The sequence below is a fragment of the Monodelphis domestica genome, chromosome 1 (genome assembly GCF_027887165.1).
Source record: "Monodelphis domestica isolate mMonDom1 chromosome 1, mMonDom1.pri, whole genome shotgun sequence".
In the NCBI taxonomy this organism is placed as follows: Eukaryota; Metazoa; Chordata; class Mammalia; order Didelphimorphia; family Didelphidae; genus Monodelphis; species Monodelphis domestica.
In genome coordinates, this window is record NC_077227.1 from 122,669,226 (window position 1) to 122,686,520 (window position 17,295).

Here is a 17,295-nt window from a genome sequence, read left to right on the forward strand (position 1 = left end):
TGGGTTCAAGCTCCAGGGCCTGGGGAGAGAACTGAAGCACTGTGCGTGGGCTCCTGTAGTTTCAGGCTCCGGAGCCTGGAGTGGGAATTGAGTTGCCCTGCTTGGGTTCCTGTCTCATAGCAGGAGAAGTCCCAGAACATCCAATCTTTCAAGCAAATAAACATAACAAACGTGATTGGGATCAGGCAGCAAGGAAAGGTTAAGCTGTATGGATGTCTTGTAGGCTGGAACTTTGCCCCCTGCTGGGAGAACCAGTGGGGAATCTTTTCCTTCATTCCAATCTATTTAGCAGCTTATTTTTTAAAAAAGAAAGATTGGGAGGAAGGGAGGAAGGAAGGAAGAAAGGAGGGAGAGAGGGAGGGAAGTAGGAAAGAAAGAAAGAGAAAGAAAGAAAAAAGCAACAGAGAAGGGAAGGAAGAAAGGAGGAAAGAAAGGAACTAAAAGAGATAGAAAAAAAGACAGAGAATTTGGTGTTAAAATGGAACAAAAGAAGCATATCCCTCCCCCAAATCCCACCAAACTCCCACAACAAACAACAACATGTAAAACCACCTTTAATTTTTTTTTTCTTTAAAAAAAAAAAGAAATGTGGCACGGTCTTTGGAAAACTAAATTGGTAAAGAGGCAACACTAATTTTATTCACATGTCACAAGATCTCCAGGGCAGAAGCAGAGGACAGCTTTCTTCCTTGCCTCTGAGCAAGTCTTTGCAGATGTCCACGGAACTGAAGAATTTGGAGTTTCCTAAAATCTTTGCCAGAGCAGTCAAGGTATTGTAAATCTTTGCTTCACAGCTGCTCCTATCAGAATAACTGTTCTCACTTCAAGGGACTTTAAAGCCAGGGGAGATTCTAACCATTTGAATTATTTTCCCTGCAGTATGCAAGGTACCCAACAAAGTTGTGAATACTGGTCAGACAGATTGAAGAATAAGCCATCCCTGGTAACTTTTTTTTGAAAACCTCAGTAATTTGTATATCTGTCCATGAAGATTGTAACTTTCAGCAACAACAAAAAGTTCCAATTGTAAGAGATTCAAATTTTTTGGTTTTTTTTCTTTCCCATTCATAATAAAAAATTATGGTCATCTGGTCATCTTACTGTTTAAGTTTAGAATGAGCTTTTTAATCACAAGTCAGGCTTTCTAGGAGTAGAATTCTGAATCACAAGTGATAGCTCTCTTCTAATAGTTATTGCTTAAAAATAAAAATAAAAACAATTTTAAAGGCCACTTACATGCAGTTATTCCTGCAAACATCTCAGCAAAACGAGGATCTCTTTCCTGGGAAAATATTGTATCTGCTTTTTCTACTGGTTTTCCAGTCTCATGAACATTAGCTGGTATATTTGGGACAGGTACCTATTAAAACATAAGAAAATGACAACACTTCAGCCACTTGACACAGATGGTCTCTCTTTAGAGACTCCTAATAACTATTAGTTCTTTGTTCTTCAGTTTCTCCTGGTATTGGTTTATTTTCTATTTTTCTTCAGTAATCTTTTATTTTTTCTCAGTGACATGTAAAAACAATTTTTGGCATTAATTTTCTTCCTTCCTTCCTCCTTTCTTCCTCTCTCTTTTCCTTCATCTTAGAATCAAAGCTGAGTATCAGTTCCAAGGCAGAAGGACGGTAAAAGCTAGGCAATTGGGGTTAAGTACAAGATATGTAATTAACTGGGGTTGAGCCCCATAACTAGGAAGAGTCTGAGGCCACATTTGAACCCAGGATCTCCCATCTTCAGCCCTGGCTCTCTTTCCACTGAGCCACCTAGTTCTCCCGGTATTTGTTTTCTAAAATTTTGAGTTCCCACTTCTCTCCCTTCCTTTCTACCCTTCCCATCTCTAAGAAAGTAAGCAATTTGATATTGGTTAAATACATGGGCCATCATACAATTGTTTTATTCTTTAAACAATTGTCAGAAACCATTTTTTTCCTCCATGAGGGCTACTGACTCACAGGAAAAGCCAACAGTCAATTAATGGCAATAAAGAATTAACAAAAAACCAACAACTTTGTGTATATTTTTCTCTCAGAGGGAGAGAAAGACAAAATACTCAGTTTATTTACTTTTAAAATTATGAAGTAGGAAAACAAAGTTATACACAAAAGATACTAAAAGTGATACTTCAGTTACTTCTTTTATGTACAAGTTAAAAAATGAAGATGGGGGTATTTGAGAGAGAAGGAGGAAAGACAGAAAGAGAGAGAAGAGGGAAAAGGAATACATTAGGGAGAGACATACAAAAAAGGGAAGACAGGAGAAATAAAGGGACACAGTGAGAAGCTAAGTTAGGTTCTAATGAGTGTATATTAATAAATTCTTTTGTAACACATTGTTTAGATTTCTAACTAGGTAACTAGTTGTGCCTTTTGTTGTCTGAAGCATAAATGAGGCGATCACTACTCTTCACAATTCTTCATCTGCTCCAATCCTGAAATCTTTGGTGGCTCTGTCCTGAATGGGATAGCCTGAGCTGCCCATTAGAAGGAAATCATTGTTTGGCCAAATAAAGGGTGGCCAAAGCAATAACATGCCTTTGAAAGATAAAATGAAGTGTAGAAATGATTCTGCCATTTAGCTCGGAGATGTTCCATTGCTGCTTTAAAGATAAATAAAAAGGATAAAGGGCTATGTTGAAATTCACCTGAGATAAGTCATATGATGACAATCCATCTCTCTGGTGTACTTCCAGTTCAGCCTGTTGTTGCTGAAGTTGCCTGTAAGCATGGAGGGAAATGAGAGTTATGAAGAATATAAGATGAGATAACATATACAGTGTTTCATTAACATTGAAAGTATATATATATGTACATATACACGCATATATGCTATCTGCTATATTATTATTATTAGAAAAAGTACAAGTTGATTCGAGTTTGTTCTGTTTCTCAAGTACATGTTAGGACTTTATTTTTCTTACAAGAAATCAAAGAATAAGTATTTTCTAAATTCTGACCTTTTTCTTTCTTCCCAACAATAAATAACAAATAGACAACAAAAGATATACAAAAATTAAGTCTTTTTTACTACAACGAGACATTTCTTAAAGACATGTATTCTGAATTATGCATTCATTTCCATAAAACTATATTGAGAATCATTACTGTTTTAAAAAATCATATGATTATACATTCAGATTTTCAAGGGATCTTTTGTTGTTATTCAGCTGTTTTAGTCATCTCTGACTCTTCATGATTCCATTTGAAGTTTTCTTGGCAAAGATATTGGAGTGTTTTGTGATTCTCTTCTCTAGCACACTTTATAGATGAGGAAACTGAGGCAAGCAAGGTTAAATGGCTTTCCCAGGGTATCTTAGCTATTGAGGCCAGACTTGAAACTCTAGAAGAGCAGTGTGCCTCATTCTAGGTCCTAGTTGTCCCAGAAGGAACCTCAGAGGTCATGTAATCCCGACTCCTACATTTCACAGATAGATTAATTGACAGAGACTTTATATGGTCTCTGATATAGTCCTTCTATGAAAGAAGATACCTGACATTTAAAAAATGTGGTTTAATTTATACAATCTTCCAACCTGAAAGTCCTCTGAACAATATAAGTTAAGAGTTGAGAAGGAAGTGAATAGGAATATATACCCTTGGAAGCCTCTGGGAAAAAAAAAAAGCTCTTCTTAAAACTAAATTAAATTCAGGATAAGGTGGTCAATAGTCCCTCTGTTAAGTCAGAGATCTTTAAGTTGAGGTCTGTGAACTTAAAAATATACTTGACAATTATTTTCATATAATTTATTTTCTTTATAAACTTATGTATTTTGTTTTATACATTTAAAACCATTCTTCTGAGAAGGAATTTCTGGAATTCCTTAGACTGCTGAAAGGGTGAATGAATATCATATCCGAAAAGATTAAGAGCCTCTGTGGCAAAGTTACTAGAGATAAGGCTAGATACAGATGGAAGATCATTACTCAGGTTACTAGAACAGTTTACAACCAGCTTGCCTCTTAAAAGAGACTTGGTCCATTTACTCATCAAAACAGGATTACAAAAGGATTATCTTAATAATTACTATTGCCTAATTGCCTTTTCAGGGGTAGCTAGGTGGTACAGTGGATAGCTGTGCCAGGCTTGGAGTCAGAAGGTACTGAGTTCAAATCTAACCTCAGATACATGCTAGCTGTGTGACTCTGGACAAGGAACTTAACCCTGTTTGCCTCAGTTTCCTTATCTATCAAATGAACTAGGAAATGAAATGGCAAAGCACTCTAGTATCCTTGCCAATAAAACTACAGGGTAGCAGCTAGGTGGCTCAGTGATTTGAGAGCCAGGCCCAGAGATGGGAGGTCCTAGGTTCAAATCTGGCCTCAGACACAGCCTACCTGTGTGACCCTGGGCAAGTCACTTAACCCCCATTGTCCAGCCCTTCCCACTCTTCTGCCTTGGAACCAATATGTAGTATTGATTCTAAGATGGAAGGCAAGGGTTTAAAAAAAAAAGGAAACCAAATGGGGTTACAAAGATTTGGACATGACTGAAAAATAACTGAATGATGACAACAACAACAAAAATCTCCTTTTCTGATCCAAAAACCAAAAAAGAGAAATCTAACCTTTATAATTGTCAACATAATTTCCAACCAAGTTTTTGAGATGGCCCCGTAGACTTATTCTGTCCTCCAATTCACACATCATTGAGAATCCTTTGAGGGAGATAGTATTATTATGCCTATTTTGCACATAAGGAAACTAAGGCAAATAGAGGTAAAGTAACTCACCCAGGGTCACAGGGCTTATACATTTATAAGGCTGATTCTCTACTCTGGTTTTCTTAATTGCAGACCCAGTGTTCTATCAACTGTGCCATTTGGAAGCTTGCAAAAAGAGGGAACTGAAAAGAGGCACACCTATCTGGTCCGAGTCATCTTCTTGACATTTGTCCGGTTAGTTTCCCAGGAACCCAGAACAATGATTTGCCTTGGAAAGGGCATGTCATGCGATTTTCCTATGGCTTCATTTATCATCACGATGCCTTTCCAAACCCAAACACTTCTTGGCTATCACTCTCCTTTATGTGGTATCTCTGCTGTTAGAAGGTAAGCTATCTGAAGGCAAGGACTATATGTCTTCTATGCAGAATAGGGTTTGCCTACACAGTTTGCCCTCTCCTCTTCCCTCTTCACCTGACCCCATTCAAAACATGAGCAAGTCCTTAAGAAGTTAAATCCTTTCATTGTCCTACTTGGGAAAATATCAAGGCTATCTTTAAGACATATCAAATTTCTAGAGCAAGAAAACAACAACAAAGATGTGCTGAAATAGCATAAATAAGGTTTTTGTTGTTGAATTTTCCTCTAAAGGATACATCATATGCCAAGTTTTGGTGTGCATTGCAAACCAAACCTTTTGTGGTCTTCCTGTTCCTTATATAATCTGAATGAAATGTAGTTAAAAACCAGGACAATGAAAAGACAGCACTTTCTATCCATTCCATGAAATACAAAGCTTTGTTGATTATATAGAATCCTTTAACAATTTTTTCAGCATCTTAAGGTGTTCTCACTTCAAAAAAGATTTTTATAAATTCAACTTTTCAAGAAAATATTCTAGATTAATGTTATATTCAAGACTATAAATAATATTGAATATTTTTAGCTCAAATATATTAAGAATGAAGTTTAACTTTAACTTTGTACAGGCTGTCATGATAATTTTCCCATTCCCAATCTGTAGGCATATCAACATAGTCTTTTTTATTTTAAATCCTAAACCTTTATCTTAGTATTGATTCTAAGACAATAGCAGCTAGGCATTTGGGGTTAAATGACTACTAGGGTCACATAGCTAGGAAGTATCTGAGGCTATATTTGAACTCAGAACCTCCTATTTCCAAGTCTAACTCTCTATCTACTCAGCAGCCTAGCTGCTACATTAATATAGACTTTACAGCTACACAAAGAAAACAATTTTATGATTTCTTAGGATTAGAGAAACAAATCCTCCACACCATCTAGGTAGCTTGATACAGTGGAAAGAACACTGGATATTGCGTTAGGACACCTGGGTTCTTTTCTCAAGTCTGTCACTAACCAGCCACATGACTTTAAGCAAGTCACTTTCCCTCCTTTGGCCTTTACTCTATAAATTTAAGGGATTACATGGTAAGATTTTGAAGATTCCTTCCATTTCTAACATGTAATTCTGGGAACCCATGGAGAGTTGCTTTATGAAGCTTTATAATATCCAATCTCTAGTCTTCAGGTCAGATAATCTTGATATTTCCTTAAAACTCCTTCAAATTATAACTTTAAGATGATACTTTAGAAGACTTAAGACTTGAAACACTAGCACTGGGGCCCCACCAATGGAAGGCCCCACCAATAGAACGTGCATTAGGGAGTATCTTGTTGACCCACAGAGAGGCTAATTTCACTCTTCAGACCTCTTTTGGCCAGACACCTTATTCTCTTCTCTGATACCTCTTTTTCTAATTTTGGAACTATAATCAAATTAGTACTGCCATTTCTACTGAAAAGTACATGTCAGTTTACTTCCATATGGTTCCGCTCATTATCCCCCCTAATTTTCTAAATCAAAACATCCCTCCCTGGCCACAGCCAACTCCTGTGTATCCTCTCCTATTATGATTCAAATTCTTAGAGGGTGATAGAAACTCTCTTCATTTTTGTGTTTATATTCTGAGGGCTTAGCACAGTAATTGGCACAAAGTAAATTCTGAATAATAATGGTTTTTAAATTAAATAATTGAATCATTCATTTGTGGATATTCACTATTCAAAGAACCAGTAAAAAGTTAATTGAGAAACCTGCTTGTGATGGTCTTGATTACTATTTATTAACATTTTAAACCACTCCATCTGCTTTCCTTAATTTTAACCAGTTATTTTAGGGGAAAAATTTAATTTAAAATGTTTTTCTAGCTCCTAGTAAGCTTATAAGACACAAGGAGGGCTTCTTTTACGCTTCTAGGACAACCAAAGGAATTGAAAACAACTCAAACTTCACAAAGCTCAGAAATTGTTTTCCATCCAACAATATGAACTTGAAAAGATTTTTGTTCTTGGCTCTGGTTCTGTGTTGAGTTGACACTGAGGGAAACAAGGTCCTCCACCTCTCCAGCTGAACCACCTTGTCAAACTGCAAGAAACTGACCCTCACCACAGTAAGGACACTAGTTTCCTGGGACCAGAGTCCATTTGTTTGCGCTTCTTTTGTTGAATGGCCATGCAACATAAGGCACTGTTCTAGGAGGTTTCCTCATGCTGGGAAGAGCACAGTAGGAGGCTCCTTAAATTTTTTTTATTGCAATGTTATAAAAAAAAATAAACCATGGAATGCCAGTACATTCCTAAGCAAGAGAAACCATGCATAGCTAACATTGACGGGTTTACTGACAGCAGTTGCAAAAGAACTATAGAATAAAGAGAACAGACCAGGCTGCTCTGGTATTTTACATTAACTAATCACTCTTGATTGTGAGTAAGTGCTAAACATTTATCATTATCCCTGCCCACCTTGGGCCCCTCAACTTTCCCCCTGCCAACTTGTCAACCTGTCCTCCCTGTTCTAGGAGTTTTAAATGAAATCAATATTCTTTAATACTCACTTGACACACATTAATTCCACAAAAGTCAGAGAACAAGAAGCATTAATGCTTAATTAATAAATTTAAACATAAAATTAGGAATAGTAAAAGCATCAACTTCAGAGGACAAAACAAGAAGAAGACCTTAAGGGAAATTCTTAGAGAGCCAAGAATTAGATTCTAAGGACTGGCAGACATTGCAAATGTCATATCAGGGCACCCACTGATGGTATTTCTAGAACCCTAGAAAGAGTTGGCTAGCAGAAAAAGTAGCAAAATATTAGAAATGGAAAGGGGAGGAGAATGGAATTAGCATTCATACAGTGCCTACTAGTCAGGCACTCTGTGGTGTTTTTACAAGGATTATCTCATTTGATTCTCACAACAACTCTGCTAGGGAGGTGCTATTATTGTTGTTGTTATTTAGCATTTCCCAGATGAGGAAGCAGACAGAGATTAAACGATTTGCCTTGGGTCATACAATTAGAAGTGTCTCAGGTTAGATTTAAACTCAGGTCTTCCTGACTCCACAGCCAACACTTCATTCACTGTGCCATGAGCTGCCTTTGGGAATGGGAAAATAATATTGTGATTTCTAATAAGTAGAAAAGAGCAGAACATCAGAATGACACGTTTGTATTTAATTTCTAAATTACTATAACACACTACTGAATATAGGGCTGAGAACATTTAGAAAAGAATGAAATGATCACTAGGACCCAACATGGGTTAGGGATTAGTCATTTAAATTAACCTTGTTTCCTTTTTTGGATAAGGCCTTTGGGTCAGACAAATAGATCTGTGCTTTGATGTTAATATAATGCTTTAATTCTATTAACAGTGACTTGTGGGCTAGATACTAGTACATGGCTTTATTGCATGTAGTTAAATCCTAGTAAAATTAAAAAGAGCACTCATTTTTGTTTTTCTTTTTTTGAAAGCTGCTCAAAAATAGCTCTCATATGAAGAAAATGATAATAATGATTAGAAATTGCAGTGTCAAATGTAGGTGATATGTAGACACAACTGATTTATTATTCTGCCTATAGAATGAAAATGATACAATCTAAGGCCTTTCTGGGAAATGGCTCAGCTACAAAGTAAACTAATGAAGTTCAAGGGTTGAATCAGGAAGTCCAGTGGAGGGACAGGTAGGTAGTAAAATGGATAGAATGCCAGATCTGGAATTGGGAGGACCTGGGTTCAAATCCGACCTCAGATCCTTCCTTCCTGTAGGACCCCTCTGGGTAAGTCACTTAACTCCAACTGCCTAGCCCTTGCTGCTCTTCTGTTTTAAGAATGATACTAAGACAAGGATTTTAAAGCAGGAAAAGAAAAATTCAAGGAGCCAGAGTGTAAGGCAAGGCCATCCTTTAATGAAAGGAAATGCAAAGAATTTTGATGCCAAGATGACTAGTGATCTCAGAACCATGGACAGATCTCAGTAAACTTCAGGAATGCCAGAAAAGTTCAGTGCAAATGAAAATGTTTTATTCTAGCCTTAATATTGAATCAGGAATAGACTAAGACATGTTTGACACAGTTTATTTAGAATTCATAACTTACTGATTGCCAATAAGATTCTAGTGTCACTTAAATCAAACATATACGACAAAAGGTATTTTAAAAATAGTTTACAAAAAGATGTTATGGGGCAGCTATGGGGACAGTAGGTACAGCACCAGGCTTGGATTGAGGAGGATCTGAGTTTAAATCTGGCCTGAGACACTTTCTAGTTGTGTGACCCTGGGCAAGCCACTTAACCCCATTTGCTTACCTTTCTATCTTAGAGTTATTACTAGAACAGAAAGTAAGGGTTAAAAAACAAACAATAGATGTCATTTCAAGCTGTATGGGACTTAAGAGATCACCAAACACAATTTCTCATTTTAAAGATGAAGAAATGGAGGCCTGGAGAGATGGGGTGATTTTTCCGAGGTCACATAGGAAATAACTAGCACAATTAGACTTCAAATCATTGTCCTCTAAATCCAAACCCAGTTTTTGTTGGTTTAAAGTCATAAAACTAGAAGATAGGGACATGAATGAATGAATTGTAGTTGATGCAAAAGCCTATGATTATGTATTAGGATCTTTGAAAACCATGTAGACAATTGTGTTGTCAAGTGAAACTGATGTCCTTCAAACTCTGGCCATGTTTTTGCCATCTATTCTGTCACTGAACCCTCTCAACAGACAATTCCACAGGGGGTTGGAGGGATAACACTTTTAGCCCTGGAACTACTATCCTGAGGTTCACACTGTCTTGACAGGCAAGTGCATGACATGGTCCACTATTCTAACTGTTCCAAGTTATGTCTTGACTTACATCCTAGCCATCTTCTGATATTTTGTTTGCCACACTGTTGGACCCTACCTTTGTACTAGAAAGGCATGTCAATCACTTCAGTAATGGCTCCATTTAACCATCCTACTGTGACTTTCCAAACCAAAATACTTCTCCCTCAATATCATTTGTACCCTTAATTCCTATCACAGCACTTAGCACATGGTAAACAAGTGTATTTTCATTAATTCATTCACCCATCCATTCCCTTATTATCATAAACCCCATTCCATTCTATAGTAACTTCTCTTGGTTTCTCATTGACCACATGGATTTATTTGCTTTGTTTTACTTTCTGGGAGTTGACCTTATGCGTACTTAGTCTCTTATGGTACCTGCCTACTCTTCTAAAAATATTTTATTCTCCCCTCCAATTAGATGTAAAAACAACTTTTTAACATTTATTTTTTAAAAATTTGAGTTCCAAATTCTATTCTTTCTTTCCTTCCTTCCCTCTTTCTCCTTCTTCCCTGAGACATTAAGAAATCTCATACAGATTTTACAATGTGCAATCATCTAAAACATTTTTCCACTTTAGTTATTTTGTGGAAGAGATCTTAACTGAGGAAGGAGAAAGAGAAGAAGACGACGGAGAAGGGGGAGAAGCAGGAGGATGAGGGAGAGAACGAAAAATGAAAGGAAGAACGAGAAATATACTATGTTTTGTTGTGCATTTAGACTCTATCAGTTATTTCTCAGAAGGCAGATGGCATGTTTTGTCATGAGTTTCTGGGACTGTCTTAGTTCCTTCAGAGTTGTTCATCAAAAATATTGCTGTCACTGTACAACGTTCTTCTAGTTCTGCTAATTTCATTTTGCATTAAGTCATGTAAGTCTTTCCAGATTTATTTTGAAATCATCCTACTCATCATTTCTCTAGCACAATTGTATTCCACCACAATCATAAATCACAACTTGTTCAGCCATTCCCAGTTGCTGGACAACCCTACAATTTTCAATCCTTTGCTACCACAAAAAGAGTTGCCATAAATATTTTTGTGCCAATAGATTCTCTCCACTATGCCTTTTAAAAATCTCTTTGGGATACAGGTCTTGTAGTGGCATTGTGGGATCAAAGGCATGCACAGTTATAGAGCCTTTGGGCATAGTTCAATATTATTCTCCTACATGGCTAAATCAAATCAAAACTCCACCAACAGTTCATTAGTGTCCCAATTTTCCTACTCTACTCCAATATTTATCATTTCTTTTTCTCTCAGATTGGCCAATCTGATAGGTGTGAAGTGGTACCTCAGAGTTGTTTTAATGTGTATTTATGTAATGAAGAATGATTAGAGCATTTTTTCATATGATTACAGATGGCTTTGATCTCTTCCTCTGAAAACTACCTATTCATATCCTTTAACCATTTAGCCAATCTAATAAGAGTGAGGTTGTATCTTGAGAGTTGTTTTAATTTGCATTTCTCTAATCAACAGTGATTTGGAGCATTTAAAAAATATAACTATACATAGTGCTTTCATTTCTCTATCAAAAAATGCCTATTCACATTCTTTGACCATTTATCAATTAGAGAATAACATGTTTTTAAAATAAATTTGATTTAGTTCTCTACGTATTTGAGAAATGAGACCTTTATCAAAGATAATTGCTGTAAAAATTTCCCCCCACTTCTTGCTTTCCTTATAATCTTGGTTTTGATTTTGTTTATACAGACTCTTTAATTTAATATAATTAAAATTATCCATTTTATATTCTATATTCTTTCTATTTCTTGTTGGTCCTAAAATCTTCTCTTATCCATAGATCTGACAGGTAAAATTTCAATGGTCCCCTAATTTGTTTATGGTATGACTCCTTATGTCTAAATCATGGATACATGTTGTTCTGCTATACAATGTGAGATGTTGGTCAGTCCACAGTCTCTGCCATATTATTTTCCAATTTTTCTAACATTTTTTGGTCAAATAGTGAGTTCTTGTCCCAAAAGCTTAGATCTTTTGATTTATTAAACATAAAATTTACTAGGAATTATGTACCTAATCTACTCCACTGATCCACCACTCTATTTCTTTGCCAGTACCAGATTGTTTTGATGAATACCACTTTGTCATACAGTTTGAGATCTGGTACTGCTGTCTCTTCTTTCATGTTTTATCTGATTGCCCTAGAAATAACTTGACCATCACTTGACCATTCCTCCGACTTAGCCAGACTCTCAGTCTTATAAGGGCTCTATTGTGACAGTATTTTAAAAGCTTCTCTCTTGGCCTCAGTTAAGGACATCATGAACCTGTCTAGCCAGAATATACTTCAGCAAAAATGCTCAACATTGAAGAATGAGTACTCTCAAAGTGGCTGCTTATCAACTGGTATATTTTCCTGCAACCTAGTTCTAAGATACTTTTGAAAGCTCTATTACTGCAGTTTGACTGATCATCAGTCGATACCACCTCTCCATAAACCCACCTCCAAACAAAGTCCAGTGGGTTTCATGTTTTAGAATCACGGCATCTAAGAGGTAGAAGATCCCTAAAAGTTCTTTTATGGAACTTCCTTTCTGATTTTTCTAATGTTCCATATTTCCCTCTTTAAGCTGTATTGAAATAATCATTGCCATGGATTGGTTTATTTCATTCTCCCCCTTTGGTAACTATGTGGGATACAGTATACTGATCCCAAGTAGATGTAAGGACACCTCCATTATTCAGTCATTAAAAAATCTGGAACATGCCCTATAGTTAATCTGATATAATGAATAATGCATTAATTAAACACTTACTATAGGTGAAGCACTGGGCTGAATGCTGGGGATACAAATGGAAAAAGCAGGAATAGTCCTTGCTCTCAAGAAGTTTATTCAAATGGAGAAGACAACATAAATGGAAGGTTTCAGTTGCAGGTCAGATGGAAAAGTCCCATGTCCTTAGGGTGCAGGAATAAAGTAGACAATGATGCCTCTTATTTTATGTTATTTCTATTGATAAAAATATCAATTTCTGATATTGACCCATTTGCCACTGCCAAAAACATTGGTACCAAGAATTTTTTTCTGAAACTTTATAATAATGAGGGTTTGTACACTCTTTAAAAAAAACCCATATCTTCCATCTTAGAATTAATACTATATTTTGGTACCATGGCAGAAGAGTGGTAAGGGCTAGGCAATGGGGGTTAAGTGACTTGCCCAGGGTCATACAGCTAGGAAGTGCCTGAGACTAGATTTGTACCCAGAACCTCCCATCTCTAGATCTGGCTCTCTATCCACTAAGCCACCTAGATGCCTCCATTAGTATATTTTCTTACATGAGAAATGTTATAGGATGATTCCAGCCTTTCTATCCTTGTCACAATTGAGGTAGGATCTCTTTTTAGACCTCTGACTCTTAGCTACAATCAACATCTTTAGGTCCTGGGATTTCCACATAGAAACCAATATAAAATAATGTGAAACAGAAGGTTGATCTTACTAGTGCTATTCTTACTGTTTCCCTGACTGACTCTGTGAACTCCTGCCTGACTGCCCAGAACCACAATAGCTCCCAGATCTTTCCTTCTTGATTGGCCTCTCTAAGTCTGGTCTGTTCTGATCCTCTGTGCATCTTCACCATGTATATGCCAACATGACTGGCCCTAAGGATCCTTTATAACCTAGGTCTGTATTATCTAATTCCACCAAATTTCCCTATTACTCTCCAACCTGCAGTCTTCATTTTGACCTGGCAAGTCTCATCATTCTTTCCCTGTGGATCATGCATCTTCCTGCCTCCAAGGAGTCAGTTAGGTAGCACAGTGGGTAGAGTGCTGAGCCTGGAGTCAAGAAAACCCTGGCTTCAGACACTTATTAGCTATGTGACCTTGGACAAGTCCCTTAACTTCTGTTTGTCAGGTTACTCAATTGTAAAATGGGGATAATAATAGCACCTGTATCTCAGGGTTCTTGTAAGGATCAACTGAGATATAATTTATTAAGTGCTTAGCATAGGGCCTGCACACAGTGTTGTAGAAATATTATTATGTATTATCCTTACTTTTGCTCATGCTACTCTGCTTACCAGGAGGCTTCTTCCTCTCACTTTCCATTTATTTATTTCCAAATTCTTCTTCAAAGTCACCTCCTTCTTCTGCTTTAAAGTCATTTATATAATCTCTCCTTTAACTAGTTTTTGGTTGTACCAACAGTGTCAAGTTAGGCATAATATTAATAATAGCCACCCACATTTAGATAGTGTAGGGTAGGTGCACAGGCATTATTAGATCCTCTTTAGAAATGAGGAAACGGACACTGAGAAGCAAAATGGCTTACTGGTGGTCAAGAAGCCAGTAAATGTCTGATGCAGGATTTGAATTCAAGCCCAGATATATCAGAAGAATGGGACCAAAAGACTATGATCAATTATGAGCTGGGTAACTCTGACCACATCATTTCATTTCTGAGGCTGTTTCTTTATGTTACAGGATTCCTGAAAGGCTAAAATGGAATAATGTGCTAAATGGCTTTCCTAACTGTAAAGCCTTGAAGAAATGAGTTTAAAATGTCCCACCTAATTTAACACCACATGGTCTTCATATTTAAACATAAAGTCCAAAGTGACTTCTGATTTTCCACATGGGATACAATCCAGTGCCAACATCTTTCATCTTCCCCAATCTTTGTACTCATGAGATTCTCTGCTTTGCATCTGCTGCCCTCCCTGCATGGCATCAGCTCCAGGGAACAATATGACCTTCCCAGGATAAGCTCATCACTTCTAAAATCACCACCAATATGCTAATTCCAGCCTTGATTCATACCACTTCCCTCTCCTCTTGGAGGAATGGAGGGCATGTTACCAAACTCCTCCCTGTGCCTACTTTTATAGAGGGTAGAAACCATCCCACTTTGCACTCTGCTTCCTTGTTTGGTTTCAACTCCACAGAACAAGATTTCTGCTTTGGGTATCCCCTGGTCCCATTTTCCTCCTCCTTCCTTTCCTGCCTTCTTTTGCGTGCTCTCAGTGTCTCTCTCTCTGTGTCTCTGTCTCTGTCTCTCTTTTCAGAATCAATACTAAGTATCAGTTCTAAGGCAGTAATGTGATAAGGGTGAGGCAATGGAGGTTAAGTGACTTGCCCAGGGCCACACAACTAGGAAGTGTCTGAGGTCATATTTGAACCCAGGTCCTCCATGGTCCAGGCTTAGCAATCTATCCACTGAGCCATCTAGCTGTCCCTCATTAAAAAAAAAATATTTCCCATTGCTGGGAAATATTGCTTGGCTGATAGCAAGCATTCAATAAATACCTCTAACATTTGTTGACTTTTTGAGACAATAAAACTGATTATGTAGGGGAAAATTTTGAGGAAAAAAATAACAAACAATTTTGAGATCTTTCTACTACAAAAAAGCCAATATATTTCTTTGGAACTGTAACTGTAGAATAAGAACTAGCCTTGAGCCTGGGGCAGTAGCAGGGGATAGAGGCTGAGTTGACATCAGGTCGCTGTCCTAAAGTAGCTCTAGAAATGAGGGCCACACACCAGCTAGGTTGTAGAAATGGAAAAATACTGAAATGTTGAATACTGAGAAAATAACCCCATGACCCGTCTTCATAAAAATATGAGTTGACCACAAGACACCGGATAGATGGGTTTGTTTGAAAAGTAGCTCAGCTAACAGGTTAAATAAGTATTGCCTGTTTCCCCCCCCCCTTTTTTTTTCCCTTCAGGCTTTGGAAGTTGATCAGAATTGACAAGAAAAAAATAGTGAGGAGATGAAGAGCTCTTCCTCAGCACCTCCACACCAATAGTAAACATTAAATGCTCTGTTTTTCCAGGAAGTTTCTTTTGGATGACCATGACTGAAAGTAACTAAGCTACTTTCTCTCCCATCCTCCCTCTCTCCCTGCAAGGCACTTGGTGAACATTTGGGTACAGAGTTTAATGATATTTCTATACCAAATATACCATTAAAGATTAGTCCACAGGCTCAAAGATGACATTGTTCACATGTCAGAACTGCCCACTACAGGCAGAAGCAAACTTTGAAATTGCTTTCACTGAACAATGGAAAGGGAAAACTATTTAAGATACTGACTTTTTGTAGCAAATTTTGTCTAAGCCACCCTCAAAAGATCACCTCATCAATTATATGGGAATCACCCACTTTGGAAGTTATTTAGATCAATCAGTCGACAACATTTATAAATCTCCTGCATTGTGCCAGGCTCTGTGCTAGGTGCTGGGGATAAAAAGATAAAAGTGAGGCAGGTCTTTCCCTCAAGGAGCTTATAGTCTATTAGAGGAGGCAATATGTGCATATATAGGTTTCTATACAAAATAGATACCCTGCTTAAAATAAAGAGATTAATTCTAGAAAACTTTGTTTTATTTTGGTGAATCAAAATATATTTTGAATGAATGAAAAAAAACAGTTATTAAACACTTATAATGGGCCAAGATAATTAGGTATTTCCTTTAAATGGTAGATGGAACTTTTACATGTGACCTACCTGTAACTTTTTTAGCCCCACATTTCTATATTTGAATATATTCCATTACCTTGAACTTCCCAGGGCACATGGTGGTCATGTGTTTCTTTTGGAAAGTGGTGAATATAAACATGACTCCAAAATCACAGAACTATGAGTACCGCACACTTCCTCCAGGCTCTTATTTTCAGAAATCTTACTGAGAACCATTTTGCCATGCAAAAAAATCTCTAATTTCTTTGATTAATTTTTGTCTAAGTTTTTCTGAAAGAGTGTCTTCTATATACTTCAGAATAATATCTTTAGCTATTATTACAATAAATAATGATCATTAAGGCAATATTGGCAACCAGTTATTCATAGTAATAGAAGTTAACACAACAATAACAGCTGCAATTGTCATTACAATCTAAACAGAATATCATATATGGCAAGGGTCTGTAACCTGAGGTCCAATGACTTGGTCCTAGATTTCAAGGGATTATGAACTTGGATGGAAAAAAAAATTCCTTTTTTCCCCCCTTTTCTTAAAAAAAATTCCTAATATCCCTACTTTCTGTCTTAGTATCAATTTTAATACAGAAGAATAGCAAGGTCTAGGCAATTAAGGTTAAGTGACTTGGCCAGGGCCACACAGCTAGGTCAGATTCAAATCTGGGTTCTCTCAACTCCAGGTCTGGTGCTTTATCCACTGGGCTACCTAGCTGCCATTAAATCTTTATTTTCACCAACCCCTAACTGAATTTTATCATTTTATTTAACCACTTAAAGTATTCTGAGAAAATATCCATAGACATTTTTCAGACTGACAAAAGAGTATCTCTTTCTCTCTGTATCTCTCTAACTTTGTCTCTGTCTCTGTCATGGTTAAGAACCCCCGATTTAGAGAGACACACAAAAAATGGAGATATCTGTTCTCATCAACATCAGACTGTTCCCAAGCCAGGATTTGCAACAAGG

At 37.0% G+C, this 17,295-nt stretch overlaps 1 protein-coding gene across 3 annotated transcripts in view; it reads right to left on the minus strand.

The window, feature by feature from the left end:
• The window catches only part of ARNT2 (aryl hydrocarbon receptor nuclear translocator 2), a 268,147-nt gene that overhangs the window by 31,428 nt on the left and 219,424 nt on the right, over positions 1 to 17,295 (minus strand). For all 3 annotated transcript variants that reach the window (XM_001367918.3, XM_056806028.1, XM_056806035.1), the window contains 2 exons: positions 2,648 to 2,720; positions 1,237 to 1,360 (listed from right to left, as the gene is read on the minus strand). In XM_001367918.3, coding sequence (XP_001367955.2) covers positions 1,237 to 1,360; positions 2,648 to 2,720 — 197 coding nt within the window. The remainder of the gene's footprint in view (positions 1 to 1,236; positions 1,361 to 2,647; positions 2,721 to 17,295) is intronic.